Source organism: Bombina bombina, chromosome 7, assembly GCF_027579735.1.
Source record: "Bombina bombina isolate aBomBom1 chromosome 7, aBomBom1.pri, whole genome shotgun sequence".
Lineage (NCBI taxonomy): Eukaryota > Metazoa > Chordata > Amphibia > Anura > Bombinatoridae > Bombina > Bombina bombina.
In genome coordinates this window covers 357789484-357813546 of record NC_069505.1, presented here as the reverse complement: position 1 = coordinate 357813546, position 24063 = coordinate 357789484, and the positions used below count along the sequence as shown (strand labels likewise).

At 36.4% G+C, this 24063-nt stretch overlaps 1 protein-coding gene across 1 annotated transcript in view; it reads right to left on the bottom strand.

The window, feature by feature from the left end:
- LOC128666438 (haloacid dehalogenase-like hydrolase domain-containing 5) overlaps positions 1-24063 on the bottom strand; it is a 718406-nt gene that overhangs the window by 82480 nt on the left and 611863 nt on the right. Inside the window, exon 7 of the mRNA XM_053721044.1 lies at positions 8773-8961. Within this exon, the coding sequence (XP_053577019.1) occupies positions 8773-8961 (189 nt within the window). The remainder of the gene's footprint in view (positions 1-8772; positions 8962-24063) is intronic.

The following is a 24063-nucleotide window of genomic DNA, read 5'->3' as shown; positions in this document are numbered from 1 at the left end:
ATTGCTTTGCTCCTCATGTTGAACATACTGTTACGCCACCTATTTTGCTAGCTTTAGTTAACCTAATCTACACACCGCTTTGCTATGTTAATGCTACCCTCTGTCTAAATGCATTGTCAAGGTTTTATGTAGGGGCTTTGGAGTACTAATTTCAGGCAGAATTTCTGCCTTAGCTGTTAAGTTTCCTATATCACAGAGCGTACAGATTCATATTATGCTCTCCTATATTCTATTTATGTATGCACACTTATTAACTATTAACCTATCGCTATAAGCACAAATATAGGAGTTATAGCTTGCTTAGAGACCTGTTGTTTGCCTATATGTTCTGAGTGCTGTCCCTCAAAATTTTATTCTCTTACCCCACATAAACGTAGCATGGGCTCCTGCTGTGGGGTATAGGGCCCGTACCCTACTGGCAGGTCCAATAAACCCTCATAGAGACTACACTACCCAGTTTTGAGGGAGCTTAATCCCCATATTGCATCTCGAAATTACACATATTTAGACTTTATCAGCCTGCACACAGATATGGCATTCCTAATCCACCAGTACCTCTTGTTCCAAAATAGAAAATAAGCACTGGAGCTTTTTTTTTTTTTTTTTTTCTTACACTGAGGTAACACCACCCTGTTTTTGGGAAACTCCAGCCCCATAGTACCCCTTGAGACTCTACCTATTACGATATTATTGATCTGCACACAGATATAACACAACAAATTTCTTCCCCCCCCAAACAAACACATGTTACTCAGATTAGTTCAATCTCAAGTAGGTTCTATACAACCTTACCGGCAAGATAGGTCCATGCTCTTTCTTATCCTTACAATTCACCACGATCAATCTATACCCCCCTCCTCCCCCCCACGTATCATAATATACCTCCTAGGTTAGGAGGGTTAACTATGCGGCTCATCTAGTCTATGCCGCACCTTCATCGCTTCTCTACAGCAACCCTTGCAGTGCATAATGAATGCAGACTTTATTTTCTCTTTTTCACATAACTTGGCAAAATTCCTTAACCATACTAACTACAAATAATATTGTTTATAATACTCCCTTTAGGGACACTTATGGCGTATGGGCGTCCCTGAGGGACTTACTTTGGCAGGAGCGGCGTACACACCATATTATATTATACTTTCTAATAAGATGTTCCCATTTTGCCTGCTCCTGGTTATGATTATTGTGACCTCTACTGTTCTACAGGAAATTAGCCAGCTGCATTCTTGTGTACAATATTTGATAATTACTTATACTACTGCTGTTTAGGAAAGAATTCCTCCTCTATAGTGTTAACTACTTTCTAGGGCACATGAGTGGCCCCCTGGGTAATTGGAGGATATAATGTTAACTTTTGAAAAAATGAGGATTTTACTCTAATACATACAGTAACACTTTTATTGTTCTAATGTTTTTTGCTTTTATTGTTAAGATATTATTGCACTGTAACAGTTTGCAATATGTAATTTCTCGCATTGTATGTACATGATTATATTATTTGATAACCTCAATAAAAATATTATATAAAAAAAATAAAAAAAAATAGAGAATACAATTTAGAACAACTTTCCAATTTACTTGTATTATTTAATTTGCTTCCTTCTCTTGTTATCATTTGCTGAAAGTTTTATCTAGACAAGTTCATAAATAAGCAGCAGAGAACCTAGGTTCTAGCTGTTGATTGGTGACTGCATAAATATATATTGAATGTGATTGGCTCACCCATGTGTTCAGTTAGAAACTAGTAGTGCATTGCTGCTCCTTCAACAAATGATACCAAGAGAATGAAACAGATTAGATAATAGAAGTAAACTAGAAAGTTGTTTAAAATTGTATTCTCTATCTTAATCATGAAAAACATTTTGGGTTTCATGTACCTTTAAGTATACAATCGTTCAAAACAAAATTGATTAAATCTTTTAACAATTTTGGAAAGACCTTATAAGTTTATTTGAAGACACAAAAACACAGCCTTCTTATGATTGCAGATATGATAACGTGAAATCTGCAGAATTAATCAGGTACATTAAACTGAAAAATTAAAAAAAACAGGAAATGTATTTGTACATATAGAAACATTTAACAGCATGAAAAAGATAAATAAATGAGTTTAAGAGAATAAAATCAGTTTGACAATAAAAAAGACACTTAGCTTGTTGAAGAAATGTGTTCAGAGCATCTTAGTTTCTACAGTAATATCAGAGTCAGGATCAGTCTGAGACATCTTGCAAAATGTAAAAGGAAAAAATTAACATTTAAACAAAATATACAATTTCCTCATATGGCAGTTTCAGGAATGGGTAAAAAAGCCTAGCTCTGTAAAATATAAAGAGAGCAAGAAGCATAAAAGGAAGTGCGGTAAAATAACACATTTTTTGGCACCTAGTATGACGCACGACACAAAAGGAAGTGAACATTTTTTGCCGCCAAAACACCATAACAAGCGCGCCTTTACACCAAAACAATTAGCGTCAAGAAAGACGCAGGAAATGACGCAATAAATAACAGCATTTTGCGTCTGCACGAGCCTAGATTTGCCCGACAAATTTAAGAAAAAAAAAAAAATCAAATTGGAAAAAAAGACTGAAACCCCAGGTAAGAAAAAAAAAATTAAATAAACTTCCTAAAACATGATTCTCATACTGAAAACTGCTAGACTACAAAAGGGAAATATACATAGACCTGACTCATGGCAAATATAAGTAAACACATATATTTAAAACTTTACAATATAACATAAAGCGCCAAACATAGCTGAGAGTGTCTTAAAAAATTATACATACTTGAGACAACCATCCACATATAGCAGACAGCCAAAGCAGTACTGAAATACATCAGCAGAGGTAATAGTATAGGATTATAACATTGATCTGAAAAGGGAGGCAGGAGATGAATCCCTGCGACCGATTACAGAGAGCCTTTGAAAGGATTTCCCATAGGTGAAACAACTAAATCAACAGGCAATAATCCCTTCACATCCCTCTGAAAAACACTGTACTCTGAGAGGAATTGGGCTTCAGAATGCTAAGAAGCGCATATCACAGAAGAAATCCAGCACAACTTACTTTCACCACCTCCATAGGAGGCAAAGTTTGTAAAACTGAGGAATGAGTGTGGTGGGAGGTGTATTTATAGGCATTTTGAGGTTTGGGAAACTTTGCCCCCTCCTGGTAGGAATGTATATCTCATACGTCGCTAGCTCATGGACTCTTGCTACTTACATGAAAGAAAAGGTCGCCTGGTCCGATGATTCTCGATTTCAGCTGCGACATTCAGATGGTAGGGTCAGAATTCCATAAATCCATCCTGCCTTGTTTCAACGGTGCAGGTTGATGGTGGTGTAATGGTGTGGGGGATATTTTCTTCGCACACTTTGGGCCCCTAAGTACCAATTAAGCATTGTTTAAATGCCACAGCCTACCTGAGTATTGTTGCTGACCATGTCCATCTTCTGATGGTTACTTCCAGCAGGAAAATGCACCATGTCACAAAGCTCAAATCATCTCAAACTGGTTTTTTGAACATGACAATGAATTCACTGTACTCCAATGACCTAGGTGTACCTAATGGAGCAAGGTGTACCTAATAAAGTGACTGGTGAGTGTGTGTGTATATATATATATATATATATATATATATAAACAGCAGGCAGGCCAGCACTCACGGTTAACATTTCATCCACCCAGGGTGCTTCCAAAGTATTGATAGTAGTGAAGAAAAGGGATGCACTCGCCAGGATTTTCAAAGTAACCATTTAATGTAACGTTTCAGGGTGTTACCCCCTTCGTCAGACAATACAAAATAACAATCCACAACCTATTACAAACCTGTTACAAACTACCCTAAGTGATACAGTTTCAGGTTAACACCTGTGATGCCACTCCCACAATTATATACAAGCATATAACAGGTGAGGGCCCCCACTGTGCATGACTATCTAATCATATAGACACCAAACAATAAATATATAGTGAACACCAAATCACACATATGCATGAAAGTACCATAGAGCAGAAGTCATGCAGGACATTGCACAGTTCTGTGGTTTGCAAACCAAAGAAAAAACAATGAAAAAATCCCCAGGGATAGAATAATAGTAATTGATATGCTGTAAATACCTTAAATACCTTAAGTTGATTGCTGCCGGCAGGTGGTTGTCATAGCAACCATATCAACAATACTACGGCCCCCAATCAGTGTAGAGGCATATGCAAGCCAATCAAATTTTCTAGGACATGGAGGAGCGCCCAACCCCCCCAAAAAATAGATATAGTGGCCAGCACTGGAAGTGAACATAAACCGACAAGTGCAAAAATAAAACAGTATATTGTGTGTGCGTTCTAGTATTCTACAATAGAAGTCAATGGAGAAAAAACCCTATCACATATTCTCATGGGCACTAACCCAACATGAAAATATTAATATTTCGCATTTCAATGTTCTGCACATAAATATTGCTCCATATATCTGGTGGTATTTTGGTACAATATAGAATATGAATAGTTTCTTTATTTAGTAGAATCACTAAAACATGGTCGACGTTTCGGCCCTCAATTGGGCCTTCATCAGGACAAATATAATCTTTAAGCTGCCGAACAACAGTAAGTCGTCTTACTTGGATCTGAGAACACTGCTGTTCGGCAGCTTAAAGAGTATATTTGTCCTGATGAAGGCCCAACTGAGGGCCGAAACATCAACCATGTTTTAGTGATTCTACTAAATAAAGAAACTATTCATCTTCTAAACAAACCCTGAGAGTGCCCTTTTTATATGGATATTCGTATATATATATATATATATATATATATATATATATATATTTATTGAGAAAATAACTCATTGTGTAGTTCATTAACAAATCTAGACAGGCCAGAAGGCTTGTTTTTCCCACAGACAACCTCTGAATTACATTGTTTCCAATGCGGCAAAGGATTCTGGGTAAGATATGCAAATGAGGTTCACAATGACACACATTTTTACTTCAAAGTCTGCTTTTCAGCAGATTCCCTTTACGCCAAAAGCATCGCTGTTCACACAGCTTATAAGCTTAGCTAGGGTTAGTGCAGTGATTCATAACCATCCCAAAACAGACTGTTTCAGCTGGGAGAAGGTTTGAATCACTGCTGGGTGAAAATCATGATGGGGGTTTAGGAGAAAGGCAGACAGTGTCAGTAAAAGATAACAGGCAGCGGAAATATATGGTTATACACAAAGCATATTCTGACAAAGTTATATATCAACATAGAATCAATAACTTTAACTTTATGTCAGTATATGTTTTGTGTATAACCATATATTTCCCCTGCCTGTTATTTTTTACTGACACTGTCTGCCTGTCTCCTAAACCCCATTATGATTTTTACGACACCCCTTCCTCCCCCTGCATTAAGACCTCTGTAACACTTTCTGTCTTTTTATAATCTGTAAATTCCATCAAATTGGTCAATATTGCTTCAGATCTGAAAAAGGAAGACATTCTTCCGAAAGCTTGTCATCTTATAAATGTATAGTTATTAGTCCAATAAAAAAAAGTATCATTGCTCAAGGCAATAGACTTTTTATTTTCATATCTAAATCTCTGGACTAACATGGCTACTCCAATCAATGTGACTATATACAGTATATATATATATATATATATATATATACTGTATATATATATATATATATATATATACACCTTGATTATACATAGATATAGATATATACAGATGTATATAGGAATATCTATTTAAAAATATATACACAATATTCTGGTATGGAATGACCAATATTTACAGTAAATACATAGTTAAAACCTTTATTAAAAATGATTATTGCATAAATATGCTTTTTCATGATTTCATCTACATAACTGCAAAGGGCTCTAATGCACTTATATATATTTCTATATAAGTATACATATGTATTTAAGTGTCTGTAAATATATATATATATATATATATATATATATATATATATATATATATAGAAATTTAAATACATATGTACACACCTGGACACAGTATTGAGGAAGACAGAATTCATTTTAACAAATTGTTTCCTATTAGATGAAAAGTAAACTGAGAGACATAATGTCCTTACTTTACAATATCAGTTATACACAATCTTAGATGATCTGACAATTATGTCATTTTATATTATAAAACAATATATTTACCAATAAAGCATCTAAAATAACTGATCATCTGTAAATTACGCTGATTATGAGATCTACTTCAATGTAGTAGAAATCAAGGCAAAAATTAAAGATCTATGATAAAAAAAAAAAATAGTTGTGTGTATTTATTGTTTTGAATTCTAGATGATTAAAAAAATGATATTCATGCTTTTTGCCAAGCTTGTCCTGGGGCATGTTGTGTGTGCTGTAAGCCATCATTGTGACCACGGTACATCCTGTTAATAAGCTAACAGAAATCATGATTTTATAAAGCACACCAAAATAATTACATTTTCTGTTCAAAAAGGCTTTCTTTCTTTCTTTCTTTAAAAATATAAATAAAAAATAAATAACAGGGGGCCATCTCTAGGCCATCTGCAACTCTGAGTATGATCTCTCTAATCCGCCGGTCACAGAGCCCATCCTGCAAGCTACTTAAAAATTACCCTCAGACTTACACAACTCTTGAATCACTGAGTCGATTGATATAAAATTAGAAGGATTTATGATTACCGGATCCAGATCTGGACAATTGAGACCTCTGGCGGCGGCCTCACCACGAGGATTCAACACCCCCCGCAGTATAAGGGGTATAGCAGTCACGCTTGGACTGCTCCTACTTAACCCTTAGAGGGGAACCATCAACTCTAATAAGGTACTAATCCAACAGATAACCTTATTACAGAAATGACGCCAAATCCATAGAGTGCAAATGGAGGCTGTTACCAGATGGGAGGCAGAGGCTCACCAGCTCCTGCAGGATCATTTCTGAAAACTAGAGAGAGACCTGTGCAGCATCATGTTTGGTGAGCGGCTTCGGATAAAGCAGACATCACCTGATGGCACTATGGGAGATCAGGACCGCGACCTCGGTCTCGACTTGGAAGTGGAGGCATGTTGGGGGGCTGCCCCCCTGGCTACGGCGCAGACCTTAGTAAAGCTGGAAGATGGTCAGTCCTTGACTAACAGTGCCCCTGCACTAGCAGACCCTGAGACTCCCAGCGACCTGCTCGGCAGTGTGGAGCTCCCGGCTCTGATTCAGTCTATGCCTGCTCCGAGACAGTTTGGGGAAGCTACTGCAGACATGACAGAGGTACGTGATCCTGTGTGTGGTGAAGGGGCGACAGATGAATCCATTTCAGGGAGGCAGGGCCAGACTTTTCTTCTGGTGCACAATTACTTTATTGTGACTGGAGCTAGTGTGGATACGACGAAACAGAGACGGGTCCACCTTAAAGCTACACTATTTGGCAAACCCAGACTGATACCTCCAAACTGTCCGCCCATAACTGTGATTGGAACTGGAGGGGATCTGAGCAGAGGTACCTACCCAAAGAAATCGGGGCCACACTGCTACAGGATGCTCACAAGTAATAAACACACAAAGTGTATGCTCCCTTTACTTAGAACTTTACAACAAAACAAGCCCTCTACAAAATGATCGCCAAGGAGTGGGCTAATGGGGACCGAAGCCCTGTAAATGAGACTCAGGTCTGGGTGCATAATAAAAAATTGTTATACATAAGCTAATTTCGCTGTGAAGTTATGAACGTTTGATATGTATTGTTTCACTGTCCCACTTAACTTGTTTGCTCCAGCACACCATTTGTATTTATTGTCTGCAGTGGGTCTAAAGTTTGTCATGTCACTCATATATTTTTTATGTTTTAGTTAAGCTGCTCTCTTGTCATTTACGTTACATATGATACCTATTTATAGTATACCTAACGTAATCTAGATCTGTTGAATAGATATATCATACTACTGTGAGGAGGTCTACCAGCTGGGTAAATGTACCCCTACACATCGCTATAACCAGGTGAAGTATTGGGGTTATAGATTTATTAGGGGTTACTTCCTCTTATCTTATGCTGATGGTGTGCTGTCTGTGGCCGGGATGGCGCACCAAAAGTATACTCTAAAATATTAACATGTGTAGTTATGGATCTGCAGATAGGGGTGTGTATTCTATTGAAACCTTATGCTTTCTAATCTAGCTGTGATAAGTCTGTTCACATTAGAAACCACCTACTCTAATGCATCTATGTTGAAAATTGCCTATACACTAACCTTATACTCTGTATCTTGTAATGAGGCCCCGCTACTTCTACTCCCCCCAACTACCTAAACCTGAAACATTCACAATAATGGTTCCCCTATCAATATATCAATATTTCAATATAGTTATTCAGTTGAAACAATATATAAAGATCAATTCAAGGGTTTTATTAAAGTTTCTCAGTTTTAAGTTTTACCAATTTATCTAAACCCTATAAAAACAGAAAATAGAGATTCTTTGCTAGAGATCCATAAGCGGTCTCCATATTTTCAGAAGTTACCTTCCTTGATTATGTTTAAGATGTTACATGGGGCCCAAGAGTGGCCTTTTAAGTTATTCTGAAGGTACAAAGCTTTCTTGGCACTAACTTTGTTATCAAATTTGTGTCTGTATTGGTATCTACCCACACTTTATTTAAATGTTCTAACAACTGTTAGTTAAATTGGTGGAAATCATTTGTCTGTAAAACATTTGACATGTTTACCTTGGTTGCCTTTGGATGAATCTAAATAAAAAATATTTAAATAAAAAATAAATAACATTGTCTTACCCAATAGTATACAGTGTTTGGACAGGTTTATTCGGCTGCATCTCTGCTGCTTGCATCCGGATAAGGTATTCAGCGTAGTGGTAGGTGACCTCGCTAGGCTTACCCATTAAAGCCTCATATTTAAGATCCTTGCCTGTTATTTTCTTATAAATGTTTTCTAGACACACCATGAATATTCCATGGCCAAACCTAAAAAACAGAATTTGCATTAAAATATTGCATAAAAGTTATTTTATTTTCAATAAACAAATGAATATGGTCCAATGGTAATGCATTTTCATGAGAGTCATATATTCTGATAGATCATGAATTAAAAAAAATACAATTTACTTTTATTATTAGATTTTGATATCCTTTACTGAGGTGTGCAATTTTGAGCACTATATGGCATCTGTGTATGCAACGATATATGTAACAATGTTATACTTATAGTGTTCAAACAAATGTGTGCTCCTGAGCCTACCTCTGTAAGGGAGCCAAGTTTTGACAAAGGATATCAAGGGAAATAGGTACATTTAATCATTTAAGTTAATTGGAATGATTTTAATGTGTACTCTCTATCTAAATAATGACATTTTGACTTGCCACTTGTGACAAGCTGATTGTTTTTTTTTCTTCAGTATAGTTAGTTTAAAGAGAGTGAACTTATAATATAAACAGGATTTCAGTATAGTTAAAAAAAACTTTATTATTTTTATTAGATGTTCATCTTCTTGTTTCCTAAAGATATCAATAGGTGCATTATGGGAGTATGTAGGGGGCAAATACTTTCCCTAACTTGGACACATATCTGATTCTGGTAATAGAAAGTTAAAGAGCCTTTCATTTGGCCACCATATAACAGAGCAGGATTCTAAACTTTTGTGATTGCTTGATCAGTGTAGGAGCACATCTTGTAAACTGCTTGTGCAATGCTGCCCAGTGCAGATTCGCGGCCATTCGGCCGCTAGCAGGGGGTGTCAATCAGCCCGATCGTATAGGATTGGGTGGATTGATGTCCGCAGACTGCTGCTTCTTAATTTCTGTTTCCGGCAAACCTGAAGGCTCACGCGTAAACAGGATCATCAGGTGAAGCAGAGACTCACACATTACAATATAATGCTCAAAAATGCCCCCAAAAATCTTTCTTGATTTCTCTCTATGCCAGCGAGTTGTTGATCATCGGGCCCATTCTTTAAACTCATTGGCCACCATCGAGGGCTGCAACACACTGTGTAAAAAAACAATGCAGCTCATTCTAGAAGCCAGCTAAATGCATGGCTAGGAGAATCTCTAGTTCAAACAAAAAATTTGAAATTAAAACCCAAATATAAGAAATTTCTATATTTTGGCTCATATCCATGAGTAATACTGACCAGCTGAGAAACCCCCTTTCTGAGGGCTTGGACAGAATTGACCACTCCACCAATTACCTGTTTATCCTCTTTCTCCTACCCTTCCTATTCCTTGAGATGTCCAACAAAAAGAGGTGGGCCAACAGAGCAGGGAGGGAGCCTGGTAAGTATTACCCAGGGATATGAGCCAAGATAAAGAAATTTCTTATATTTGGGTGTTAATTTCTAATTATAATGGCTCTTCTCTGGGTAATACTTAACAGGTAAAAGTATTGAAAAGCTGTACCAACAAAAGTCATGGGTGGGAAAACAAGAAATAGACAATCATATACTGCAAAAGGAAATGCGTTGTTTCAGGATACAATAGAGAAAAATAACTTGTTTCACCAAATTTAGCAGAAGCAGATTGTCTAATATCTAAATTTATAATGTGATACAAAGGTATGAGGTGTCTTCCAGACTGTTGCCTGACAGATCTTGAATTGGTTGCCATTGCCCCAAGTTCAGTCTTTTGCTTATGAGCCCAGGAAAAAGCTTGAGCTACCTAACACATATAGTGGTTTTTGCTATCGCTTGACCCTGGATGGACCTTTAGGTATGACAAACCAATTACCTGTTTTGTGAATGGACTTAGTCCGTTTAACATAAAAGTGTAAGCAACAAGCCACATTCAAACAATAAACTGGTTTGCTTTGTGCCACTTGTATGTCAGGACAGAAGTATGGCAAGACTACATCTTGAGATTTATGAAAATCAGTAACCATCTTAGGCAAAAACTCATGAGCAGTTCTTAAGGGACAGTCTATACCCAGTATACGTTTTGTTAACTTACTGTTAAATGCCATGTAAGCATAGTTTAACATGTCCCTCATCTCTCTACTTCTATTATATTAAGTGAAGGAAAACTTTAAATATCCACTTATCGTTTTCAGTTGAAAATGGAAGTTAAGCTCCGCCCCTACTTGGTGTATAGTTGGATATGTGTAGTCTTGACCAATCATGATCGACTTGTAAATAAGTTTAGCATGTCAGACAAGATAAAAAATAAGTCTAAATTCATGCCTAAAATGAGTCAATGTTCTCAACTACAAGTCTTTAATGACATTGTATGTGAAAAAATACTTCTAATTCCAGACAAAATAATAGGCCACAATCTGACAATAAAAGAACAAAAAGCCTTGAAAGATATGAAATCATGGAAGGATATTATCATCAGGAATTCAAATAAGAGGGGCAACATTGTATTGTGGCTACTTGATATGTATTGACATGAAACAGATAAACAGCTGAGAGACAATTCCTGTTATTCCATATTAAGATACAACCCCACACAAGAATATTTACAACTATATTCGAATTTGATAGATGGGGCCAAAAATGATAATATCATCACAGCTAAGGAACATCAGTTTCTTAAAGTGTCTAACCCTACTGTGGCCACTTTTTACCTGATTCCAAAGATTCATAAAAATCAAACTCCCCCCCGTACGTTCTATTGTGTCTGGAATTGATAGTCTTACTAAAAAAAGGCAAATAAATATATTGACTTTAGACTAAGGAATTATCTCACCCAAATCTCATCATATGCCCAAGACACTACTGATGTCCTAAATCAATTGGACAATACTCATATTTCTGATCACACATGGCTTGTTACAGCCTATGTCGAATCGCTCTATACTTGTATCAAACACGAGTTAGGATTGGAAGTGATTCAATGGTTTCTTACAATGGGGTCTGAAAAAGAAGCCATTCATTTATTTTACAGCTATTAAAATTCATACTTAAACATAATTACTTCACTTTAATAATTGTTTCTATTTGCAAACAAGGGGTACCGCTATGGGTGCAGCATGTGCTTCCACCTATGCCAATTTATTCCTAGGCTGGTGGGAGCACAAATATGTATTCTCTGATACCAACTCGAATTTTCTGGATAAAATTCCCCTCTGGATGCGTTAAATAGATGACGTGCTGTTCCTATGGGAAGGCACAAAAGTAGAATTAGAACAATTTATCCTTGCTCTTAATTCGAATCATCTTAATCTTAATATTAAATTGACTTATGATGCCAGTCTGTCCATGGTTAATTTCCTAGATTTGGAAAATAACCAAAACTAAAGAGGGGACGCTCTCTATGGTTGTACATAGAAAACCAACAGTGTCCTTCACAGTTCCAGTGCACATGCCCCAAATACAATTCAAGCCCTCCCCGTCTGTGAATTCTTAAGGATGAGAAGGAACTGTTCTTCAGATACAAATTATAGCAAGAGAGCAAAGGAGCTATCGGAAAGACTCTTAAAGAGAGGGTATAGTAAAAGGTCAATCAAAAAAGCGGAATAAAGGGCAAGGACAACTAATAGAAAGGAGTTACTCCTTAAAAAACTAAAGTCTAAACAAGATCAGATAAGATATCTACGTACAATCCAGCAAGTGCATATATAAAACACTACTACAAGACAACTGGCACATCTTAATGTCTGATCCCAGTTTAAAATCAATTTTGGGTGATAGAATCCAAACAGGATACAGAAGAGCTCGGAATTTAAAAGATCTCATAAGTCCAAGTCATCTAGAGGGTGAAAAAACAGTTCATTTACAAATGGCTCCTTTAAATGCAGAATTTGCACTTCATGTAGTTTCATGTTAAAAACACACACAATACATAACCGCTTTAACAAACTGCATAAAATAAATGCACACATTAACTGCCATGACAACCAGAAAAATACGAGTAAGGTTGCAAGAGTACCTCAGAAACATACAAAATGCTGGTAAAGATCTTCAAGCAGGGAAACAACTAACTTCTGTTGCCAGACACGTTTTTAATAAACATAATTCCAAACAAACGGTGAAATTACGAGTCTTGCGTTAGCCTTAAAAAGCAGAGTTGAGGGGTCCCAACGCAGCTTTTTAACGCCCGCTGGTATTACGAGTCAGGCAGGAAAGGGTCTACCTTTTTTTCCGTGATTTTAGCTTACCGCAAATCCCCTTACATCAATTGCGTATCCTATCTTTTTAATGGGATTTGCCTAACGCCGGTATTACGATCACCTGAAAAAGTGAGCGTTAGACCCTCTCCTGTCCAGACTCCTACCGCATATAAAAGTCAGTAGTTAAGAGTTTTATGGGCTAACGCCATAACATAAAGCTCTTGACTAAAGTGCTACACGCTACTAAAGTGCGAACGCTGCTTTTTTGCAGGTGTTAGTTTTTTTTTCAGCCAACTCAGCCCCATTGTTTCCTATGGGGAAATCGTGCACGAGCACGTTTTACCAGCTTACCGCTACTGTAAGTAAAGCAACGCTGGTATTACAGTGAGATGTGGAGATAAATTTTGCTCAACGCTCACTTTTCTGAGGCTAACACCGGCTTGCAGAAAACCTGTAATACCAGCGTTGGCTTAAGTAAGCGGTAAGAAAAAAAGGCTTGTTAGTCCCGCACAGCCTTACCGACAAAAACTCATAATCTAGGCGATAGTGACTTAAGGTGTTTTGGGATACAAAAAGTGAAGTTTGGAATCAGAGGAGGGGATGTGGAGAAAACCCTACTAAAAGCGGAAAGCAAATGGATTTTCCTCCTCAATACAGTTCATCCATTTGGTCTTAATAAGCACAATAATTTATCTCCTTTTTTATAAAGAATCCTGGGGATAGCCTCTCCAGTTCATAACTATTGTTAATGTACTTAATCCACATTTAGATACTATATTTAGTCTAAACTTGGTCTTAGGGTATTGATTGCTAAAATGTAGCCTATAAGCTTTTGACTATTAATACCATTTCATATTTTGGGGTTGGGTTATAAAGCACCATTATATAATTCATCAATGGATTTATTAAGTCTCATAAATACTATTAGGTCACATATTATTTATAATATCTTATCACAGTGATTTTACTAGCCACAATTTCACATATACACTCTTACACACACATGTTTAATAGTTCTCACATTTATGCACCATGGATTAGTTCATATATTTGTCTATGTCCACACTTCACTCGTTTATATTCAAATATATGTTTCACAATTTAGAACATTTATAAAATAAACAAACACACCCCCCTTTTTTGTTTCTTTAGACTATTCAGAAGTCTAATCACTATTGTCACTCTTAAACTGTTTTTTTCAGCTGTATCACAATGCAACTTTCACTCTCTCGGTTTCACATTCTCACTTGTTACCAATTCAGCACACATCAGGAATTCAGTTGCACAATATAACCATCTCCAGATATACTTAACCCACGATCCTATGTAACAATATATAATTAATATATATTATATGTTAATCATACTATTATGGATTTACTGAAAAACACAGGTATTATTAGTCCCTTTGACCAATTACAAGAAACGTTCGGTTACCATAGTAACGTCTGCACATATTTGTTTACGCTAAGTTATTACCTCTGATAACGACAACAGATAGAGTTTAAGTAATACATCTAAATGTCGGGATCTATATTCTTTCCAGCAGTGTTTAATCTGATATACACTATCTTATCCAATGTCTATGACAGTACACTGACAGTGGGTATGAAGATGGAGATTGGCTAACAACTGTTGACATCATGTTAGGGGTATGGCTATCACGCTATAAAAGACCAGTCATTGAGCGGTGTGCTCACCCTTTGAAAAAGCCGTTAAGGCGAAACATGTTAGGGACATTAGGGAAATGGTGAGGAGTCCTAGGAGCTCCTGTATTTTTAGAAAGCCTTAGGCTGCCTATCGTTTTTACTTTACTGATAATATAGCTTCAATCCGTATAATTGAGACCTGATGTTGGGACTATTATATCATAGGATCTCTAGTTCAAACAAAAAATTTGAAATTAAAACCCAAATATAAGAAATTTCTATATTTTGGCTCATATCCATGAGTAATACTGACCAGCTGAGAAACCCCCTTTCTGAGGGCTTGGACAGAATTGACCACTCCACCAATTACCTGTTTATCCTCTTTCTCCTACCCTTCCTATTCCTTGAGATGTCCAACAAAAAGAGGTGGGCCAACAGAGCAGGGAGGGAGCCTGGTAAGTATTACCCAGGGATATGAGCCAAGATAAAGAAATTTCTTATATTTGGGTGTTAATTTCTAATTATAATGGCTCTTCTCTGGGTAATACTTAACAGGTAAAAGTATTGAAAAGCTGTACCAACAAAAGTCATGGGTGGGAAAACAAGAAATAGACAATCATATACTGCAAAAGGAAATGCGTTGTTTCAGGATACAATAGAGAAAAATAACTTGTTTCACCAAATTTAGCAGAAGCAGATTGTCTAATATCTAAATTTATAATGTGATACAAAGGTATGAGGTGTCTTCCAGACTGTTGCCTGACAGATCTTGAATTGGTTGCCATTGCCCCAAGTTCAGTCTTTTGCTTATGAGCCCAGGAAAAAGCTTGAGCTACCTAACACATATAGTGGTTTTTGCTATCGCTTGACCCTGGATGGACCTTTAGGTATGACAAACCAATTACCTGTTTTGTGAATGGACTTAGTCCGTTTAACATAAAAGTGTAAGCAACAAGCCACATTCAAACAAACTGGTTTGCTTTGTGCCACTTGTATGTCAGGACAGAAGTATGGCAAGACTACATCTTGAGATTTATGAAAATCAGTAACCATCTTAGGCAAAAACTCATGAGCAGTTCTTAAGGGACAGTCTATACCCAGTATACGTTTTGTTAACTTACTGTTAAATGCCATGTAAGCATAGTTTAACATGTCCCTCATCTCTCTACTTCTATTATATTAAGTGAAGGAAAACTTTAAATATCCACTTATCGTTTTCAGTTGAAAATGGAAGTTAAGCTCCGCCCCCACTTGGTGTATAGTTGGATATGTGTAGTCTTGACCAATCATGATCGATTTGTAAATAAGTTTAGCATGTCAGACAAGATAAAAAATAAGTCTAAATTCATGCCTAAAATTAGTCAATGTTCTCAACTACAAGTCTTTAATGACATTGTATGTGAAAAAATACTTCTAATTCCAGACAAAATAATAGGCCACAATCTGACAATAAAAGAACAAAAAGCCTTGAAAGATATGAAATCATGGAAGGATATTATCATCAGGAATTCAAATAAGAGGGGCAACATTGTATTGTGGCTACTTGATATGTATTGACATGAAACAGATAAACAGCTGAGAGACAATTCCTGTTATTCCATATTAAGATACAACCCCACACAAGAATATTTACAACTATATTCAAATTTGATAGATGGGGCCAAAAATGATAATATCATCACAGCTAAGGAACATCAGTTTCTTAAAGTGTCTAACCCTACTGTGGCCACTTTTTACCTGATTCCAAAGATTCATAAAAATCAAACTCCCCCCTCCCCCCCGGACGTTCTATTGTGTCTGGAATTGATAGTCTTACTAAAAAAAGGCAAGTAAATATATTGACTTTAGACTAAGGAATTATCTCACCCAAATCTCATCATATGCCCAAGACACTACTGATGTCCTAAATCAATTGGACAATATTCATATTTCTGATCACACATGGCTTGTTACAGCCGATGTCGAATCGCTCTATACTTGTATCAAACACGAGTTAGGATTGGAAGTGATTCAATGGTTTCTTACAATGGGGTCTGAAAAAGAAGCCATTCATGATGAGTTTATTTTACAGCTATTAAAATTCATACTTAAACATAATTACTTCACTTTTAATAATTGTTTCTATTTGCAAACAAGGGGTACCGCTATGGGTGCAGCATGTGCTTCCACCTATGCCAATTTATTCCTAGGCTGGTGGGAGCACAAATATGTATTCTCTGATACCAACTCGAATTTTCTGGATAAAATTCCCCTCTGGATGCGTTAAATAGATGACGTGCTGTTCCTATGGGAAGGCACAAAAGTAGAATTAAAACAATTTATCCTTGCTCTTAATTCGAATCATCTTAATATTAAATTGACTTATGATGCCAGTCTGTCCATGGTTAATTTCCTAGATTTGGAAATAACCAAAACTAAAGAGGGGACGCTCTCTATGGTTGTACATAGAAAACCAACAGTGTCCTTCACAGTTCCAGTGCACATGCCCCAAATACAATTCAAGCCCTCCCCGTCTGTGAATTCTTAAGGATGAGAAGGAACTGTTCTTCAGATACAAATTATAGCAAGAGAGCAAAGGAGCTATCGGAAAGACTCTTAAAGAGAGGGTATAGTAAAAGGTCAATCAAAAAAGCGGAATAAAGGGCAAGGACAACTAATAGAAAGGAGTTACTCCTTAAAAAACTAAAGTCTAAACAAGATCAGATAAGATATCTACGTACAATCCAGCAAGTGCATATATAAAACACTACTACAAGACAACTGGCACATCTTAATGTCTGATCCCAGTTTAAAATCAATTTTGGGTGATAGAATCCAAACAGGATACAGAAGAGCTCGGAATTTAAAAGATCTCATAAGTCCAAGTCATCTAGAGGGTGAAAAAACAGTTCATTTACAAATGGCTCCTTTAAATGCAGAATTTGCACTTCATGTAGTTTCATGTTAAAAACACACACAATACATAACCGCTTTAACAAACTGCATAAAATAAATGCACACATTAACTGCCATGACAACCAGAAAAATACGAGTAAGGTTGCAAGAGTACCTCAGAAACATACAAAATGCTGGTAAAGATCTTCAAGCAGAGAAACAACTAACTTCTGTTGCCAGACACGTTTTTAATAAACATAATTCCAAACAAACGGTGAAATTACGAGTCTTGCGTTAGCCTTAAAAAGCAGAGTTGAGGGGTCCCAACGCAGCTTTTTAACGCCCGCTGGCATTACGAGTCAGGCAGGAAAGGGTCTACCTTTTTTTCCGCGATTTTAGCTTACCGCAAATCCCCTTACATCAATTGCGTATCCTATCTTTTTAATGGGATTTGCCTAACGCCGGTATTACGATCACCTGAAAAAGTGAGCGTTAGACCCTCTCCTGTCCAGACTCCTACCGCATATAAAAGTCAGTAGTTAAGAGTTTTATGGGCTAACGCCATAACATAAAGCTCTTGACTAAAGTGCTACACGCTACTAAAGTGCGAACGCTGCTTTTTTGCAGGTGTTAGTTTTTTTTTCAGCCAACTCAGCCCCATTGTTTCCTATGGGGAAATCGTGCACGAGCACGTTTTACCAGCTTACCGCTACTGTAAGTAAAGCAACGCTGGTATTACAGTGAGATGTGGAGATAAATTTTGCTCAACGCTCACTTTTCTGAGGCTAACACCGGCTTGCAGAAAACCTGTAATACCAGCGTTGGCTTAAGTAAGCGGTAAGAAAAAAAGGCTTGTTAGTCCCGCACAGCCTTACCGACAAAAACTCATAATCTAGGCGATAGTGACTTAAGGTGTTTTGGGATACAAAAAGTGAAGTTTGGAATCAGAGGAGGGGATGTGGAGAAAACCCTACTAAAAGCGGAAAGCAAATGGATTTTCCTCCTCAATACAGTTCATCCATTTGGTCTTAATAAGCACAATAATGTATCTCCTTTTTTATAAAGAATCCTGGGGATAGCCTCTCCAGTTCATAACTATTGTTAATGTACTTAATCCACATTTAGATACTATATTTAGTCTAAACTTGGTCTTAGGGTATTGATTGCTAAAATGTAGCCTATAAGCTTTTGACTATTAATACCATTTCATATTTTGGGGTTGGGTTATAAAGCACCATTATATAATTCATCAATGGATTTATTAAGTCTCATAAATACTATTAGGTCACATATTATTTATAATATCTTATCACAGTGATTTTACTAGCCACAATTTCACATATACACTCTTACACACACATGTTTAATAGTTCTCACATTTATGCACCATGGATTAGTTCATATATTTGTCTATGTCCACACTTCACTCGTTTATATTCAAATATATGTTTCACAATTTAGAACATTTATAAAATAAACAAACACCCCCCCCCCCTTTTTTGTTTCTTTAGACTATTCAGAAGTCTAATCACTATTGTCACTCTTAAACTGTTTTTTTCAGCTGTATCACAATGCAACTTTCACTCTCTCAGTTTCACATTCTCACTTGTTACCAATTCAGCACACATCAGGAATTCAGTTGCACAATATAACCATCTCCAGATATACTTAACCCACGATCCTATGTAACAATATATAATTAATATATATTATATGTTAATCATACTATTATGGATTTACTGAAAAACACAGGTATTATTAGTCCCTTTGACCAATTACAAGAAACGTTCGGTTACCATAGTAACGTCTGCACATATTTGTTTACGCTAAGTTATTACCTCTGATAACGACAACAGATAGAGTTTAAGTAATACATCTAAATGTCGGGATCTATATTCTTTCCAGCAGTGTTTAATCTGATATACACTATCTTATCCAATGTCTATGACAGTACACTGACAGTGGGTATGAAGATGGAGATTGGCTAACAACTGTTGACATCATGTTAGGGGTATGGCTATCACGCTATAAAAGACCAGTCATTGAGCGGTGTGCTCACCCTTTGAAAAAGCCGTTAAGGCGAAACATGTTAGGGACATTAGGGAAATGGTGAGGAGTCCTAGGAGCTCCTGTATTTTTAGAAAGCCTTAGGCTGCCTATCGTTTTTACTTTACTGATAATATAGCTTCAATCCGTATAATTGAGACCTGATGTTGGGACTATTATATCATAGGATTTCTAGCAGCTAGTTGGTATTTTACAACATTGGACAAGCTCCGTGTACCACGTACTGTAGCCAGATAACATTGAAACTCTGTTTACTCTCCATGATTTGTTAACTGTTTCTCTTATACATACCATTTATTCTGAAGTGGTTATAACACTGTTTGTTTCTATGCAAAGCTTGTTAATGAAAAGTGTATGACTTTGGATGCATGTTGAAGTTGTAATTCTCACTATGGTGAGAATCGTTCTTATCACATCAACTTATGGGTAATTACGTGATTATAAGTACCAATTCACAAGATATAGTGTTAAACCAATAGCGTAATACATATGTTGATGTGTATATGTTACAGTTAAAGTGCAGAATCAGTTAATGTGCACATTACTTAGTTAATCTACAGATTAACTGATTTGCTCAGTTAAAGTGCAGAATCTGCACTTTACCTAGGTAATGTGCACATTAACTGCTTCCGTGTAGTTAAAGTGAGAAAAGTTTGTTTCTCCCATGTAAACTGTTTATTGAAAAAGAAGCCGAAGAATGTTCCAATTTCGGCCGAGGGCAGATACCTTCCAGAGTGCTCTGTTCTAATCAGAGCCTCGGGCGCCACAACTGCCTCTGGGAAACTTACCATGGGTCCCAGCCCGCACGTCTTGAAATTCTCTGTCTGGGAAATTATCTATCGAATCTATCTATGTAATTCAAAGTGTCACCATTTTTTAGACTGCACAAATAAGTAAGCAATTGCAAATTAATTTCCTATATCAAATCTAAAAACTGCAATAAAATAATTTGTGATAGCAAATTCCTTTCCTAGATCTAATATTTTAAACCGTTTGATTGTTTGTATTATATTTTTTTAATTGTTATAGTTGAGTTTAACTAAATAAATAAAGAACATGATGTTAAATAATAGTTGAGTTTAACGAAATAAATACAGAACAGAATGTTCCGATTTCGTCCGAGGGCAGATACGCTCCAGAATGCTCTGTTCTAATCAGAGCCTCGGGCGCCGCAACTGCCTCTGGGAACCTTACCATGGGTCTCAGGCCGCACATCTTGAAATTCTCTGTCTGGGAAATTATCTATCGAATCTATGTAATTCAAAGTGTCACCAATTTTTAGACTGCACAAATAAGTAAGCAATTGCAAATTCATTTCCTATATCAAATCTAAAAACTGCAATAAAATAATTTGTGACTGCAAATTCATTTCCTAGATCTAATATTTTAAACCGTTTGATTGTTTGTATTTTATTTTTTTAATTGTTATAGTTGAGTTTAACGAAATAAAGAACATGATGTTAAATAATAGTTGAGTTTAACTAAATAAATAAAGAACAGAATGTTCCGATTTCGGCCGAGGGCAGATACGCTCCAGAGTGCTCTGTTCTAATCAGAGCCTTGGGTGCTGCAACTGCCTCTGGGAACCTTACCACAGGTCCCAGCCCACACATCTTGAAATTCTCTGTCTGGGAAATTATCTATCTATCGAATCTATCTATTATAGATTCGATAGATAGATAGATAATTTCCCAGACAGAGAATTTCAAGACGTGCGGGCTGGGACCCATGGTAAGGTTCCCAGAGGCAGTTGCGGCGCCCGAGGCTCTGATTAGAACAGAGCACTCTGGAGTGCATCTGCCCTTGGCCGAAATCGGAACATTTGGTTCTTAATTTATTTTGTTAAACTCAAACATTATTTAACATCATCTTCTTTATTTATTTCGTTAAACTCAACTATAACAATTAATGAAATTAACATAATGTTATTATTTAACATCATGTTCTTTATTTATTTCGTTAAACTCAACCATAACAATTAAAAAAATATAATACAAACAATCAAACGGTTTAAAATATTAGATCTAGGAAATGAATTTGCAGTCACAAATTGTGTCTGGAGCGTATCTGCCCTCGGCCGAAATCGGAACATTCTGTTCATTATTTATTACATTCTTCTGCTTCTTTTTCAATAAACAGTTTACATGAGAGAAACAAACTTTTCTAAAAAGCTAAAATGCTTTTTTTTTTGCACTTTAACTAGTGCCTAGTAGGTAATGTGCAGACTGTGGGACTATTATATCATAGGATTTCTAGCAGCTAGTTGGTATTTTACAACATTGGACAAGCTCCGTGTACCACGTACTGTAGCCAGATAACATTGAAACTCTGTTTACTCTCCATGATTTGTTAACTGTTTCTCTTATACATACCATTTATTCTGAAGTGGTTATAACACTGTTTGTTTCTATGCAAAGCTTGTTAATGAAAAGTGTATGACTTTGGATGCATGTTGAAGTTGTAATTCTCACTATGGTGAGAATCGTTCTTATCACATCAACTTATGGGTAATTACGTGATTATAAGTACCAATTCACAAGATATAGTGTTAAACCAATAGCGTAATACATATGTTGATGTGTATATGTTACAGTTAAAGTGCAGAATCAGTTAATGTGCACATTACTTAGTTAATCTACAGATTAACTGATTTGCTCAGTTAAAGTGCAGAATCTGCACTTTACCTAGGTAATGTGCACATTAACTGCTTCCGTGTAGTTAAAGTGAGAAAAGTTTGTTTCTCCCATGTAAACTGTTTATTGAAAAAGAAGCCGAAGAATGTTCCAATTTCGGCCGAGGGCAGATACCTTCCAGAGTGCTCTGTTCTAATCAGAGCCTCGGGCGCCACAACTGCCTCTGGGAAACTTACCATGGGTCCCAGCCCGCACGTCTTGAAATTCTCTGTCTGGGAAATTATCTATCGAATCTATCTATGTAATTCAAAGTGTCACCATTTTTTAGACTGCACAAATAAGTAAGCAATTGCAAATTAATTTCCTATATCAAATCTAAAAACTGCAATAAAATAATTTGTGATAGCAAATTCCTTTCCTAGATCTAATATTTTAAACCGTTTGATTGTTTGTATTATATTTTTTTAATTGTTATAGTTGAGTTTAACTAAATAAATAAAGAACATGATGTTAAATAATAGTTGAGTTTAACGAAATAAATACAGAACAGAATGTTCCGATTTCGTCCGAGGGCAGATACGCTCCAGAATGCTCTGTTCTAATCAGAGCCTCGGGCGCCGCAACTGCCTCTGGGAACCTTACCATGGGTCTCAGGCCGCACATCTTGAAATTCTCTGTCTGGGAAATTATCTATCGAATCTATGTAATTCAAAGTGTCACCAATTTTTAGACTGCACAAATAAGTAAGCAATTGCAAATTCATTTCCTATATCAAATCTAAAAACTGCAATAAAATAATTTGTGACTGCAAATTCATTTCCTAGATCTAATATTTTAAACCGTTTGATTGTTTGTATTTTATTTTTTTAATTGTTATAGTTGAGTTTAACGAAATAAAGAACATGATGTTAAATAATAGTTGAGTTTAACTAAATAAATAAAGAACAGAATGTTCCGATTTCGGCCGAGGGCAGATACGCTCCAGAGTGCTCTGTTCTAATCAGAGCCTTGGGTGCTGCAACTGCCTCTGGGAACCTTACCACAGGTCCCAGCCCACACGTCTTGAAATTCTCTGTCTGGGAAATTATCTATCTATCGAATCTATCTATTATAGATTCGATAGATAGATAGATAATTTCCCAGACAGAGAATTTCAAGACGTGCGGGCTGGGACCCATGGTAAGGTTCCCAGAGGCAGTTGCGGCGCCCGAGGCTCTGATTAGAACAGAGCACTCTGGAGTGCATCTGCCCTTGGCCGAAATCGGAACATTTGGTTCTTAATTTATTTCGTTAAACTCAAACATTATTTAACATCATCTTCTTTATTTATTTAGTTAAACTCAACTATAACAATTAATGAAATTAACATAATGTTATTATTTAACATCATGTTCTTTATTTATTTCGTTAAACTCAACCATAACAATTAAAAAAATATAATACAAACAATCAAACGGTTTAAAATATTAGATCTAGGAAATGAATTTGCAGTCACAAATTGTGTCTGGAGCGTATCTGCCCTCGGCCGAAATCGGAGCATTCTGTTCATTATTTATTACATTCTTCTGCTTCTTTTTCAATAAACAGTTTACATGAGAGAAACAAACTTTTCTAAAAAGCTAAAATGCTTTTTTTTTTGCACTTTAACTAGTGCCTAGTAGGTAATGTGCAGATTACCTAGGTAATCTGCAGATTACCTAGGTAATGTGAGAAATGAAACAATTTTTCTGCACTTTAACTGATCACCCTAGTTAATCTGCAGATTAACTAGGTAATGTGCACATTAACTGATTTCTGCACT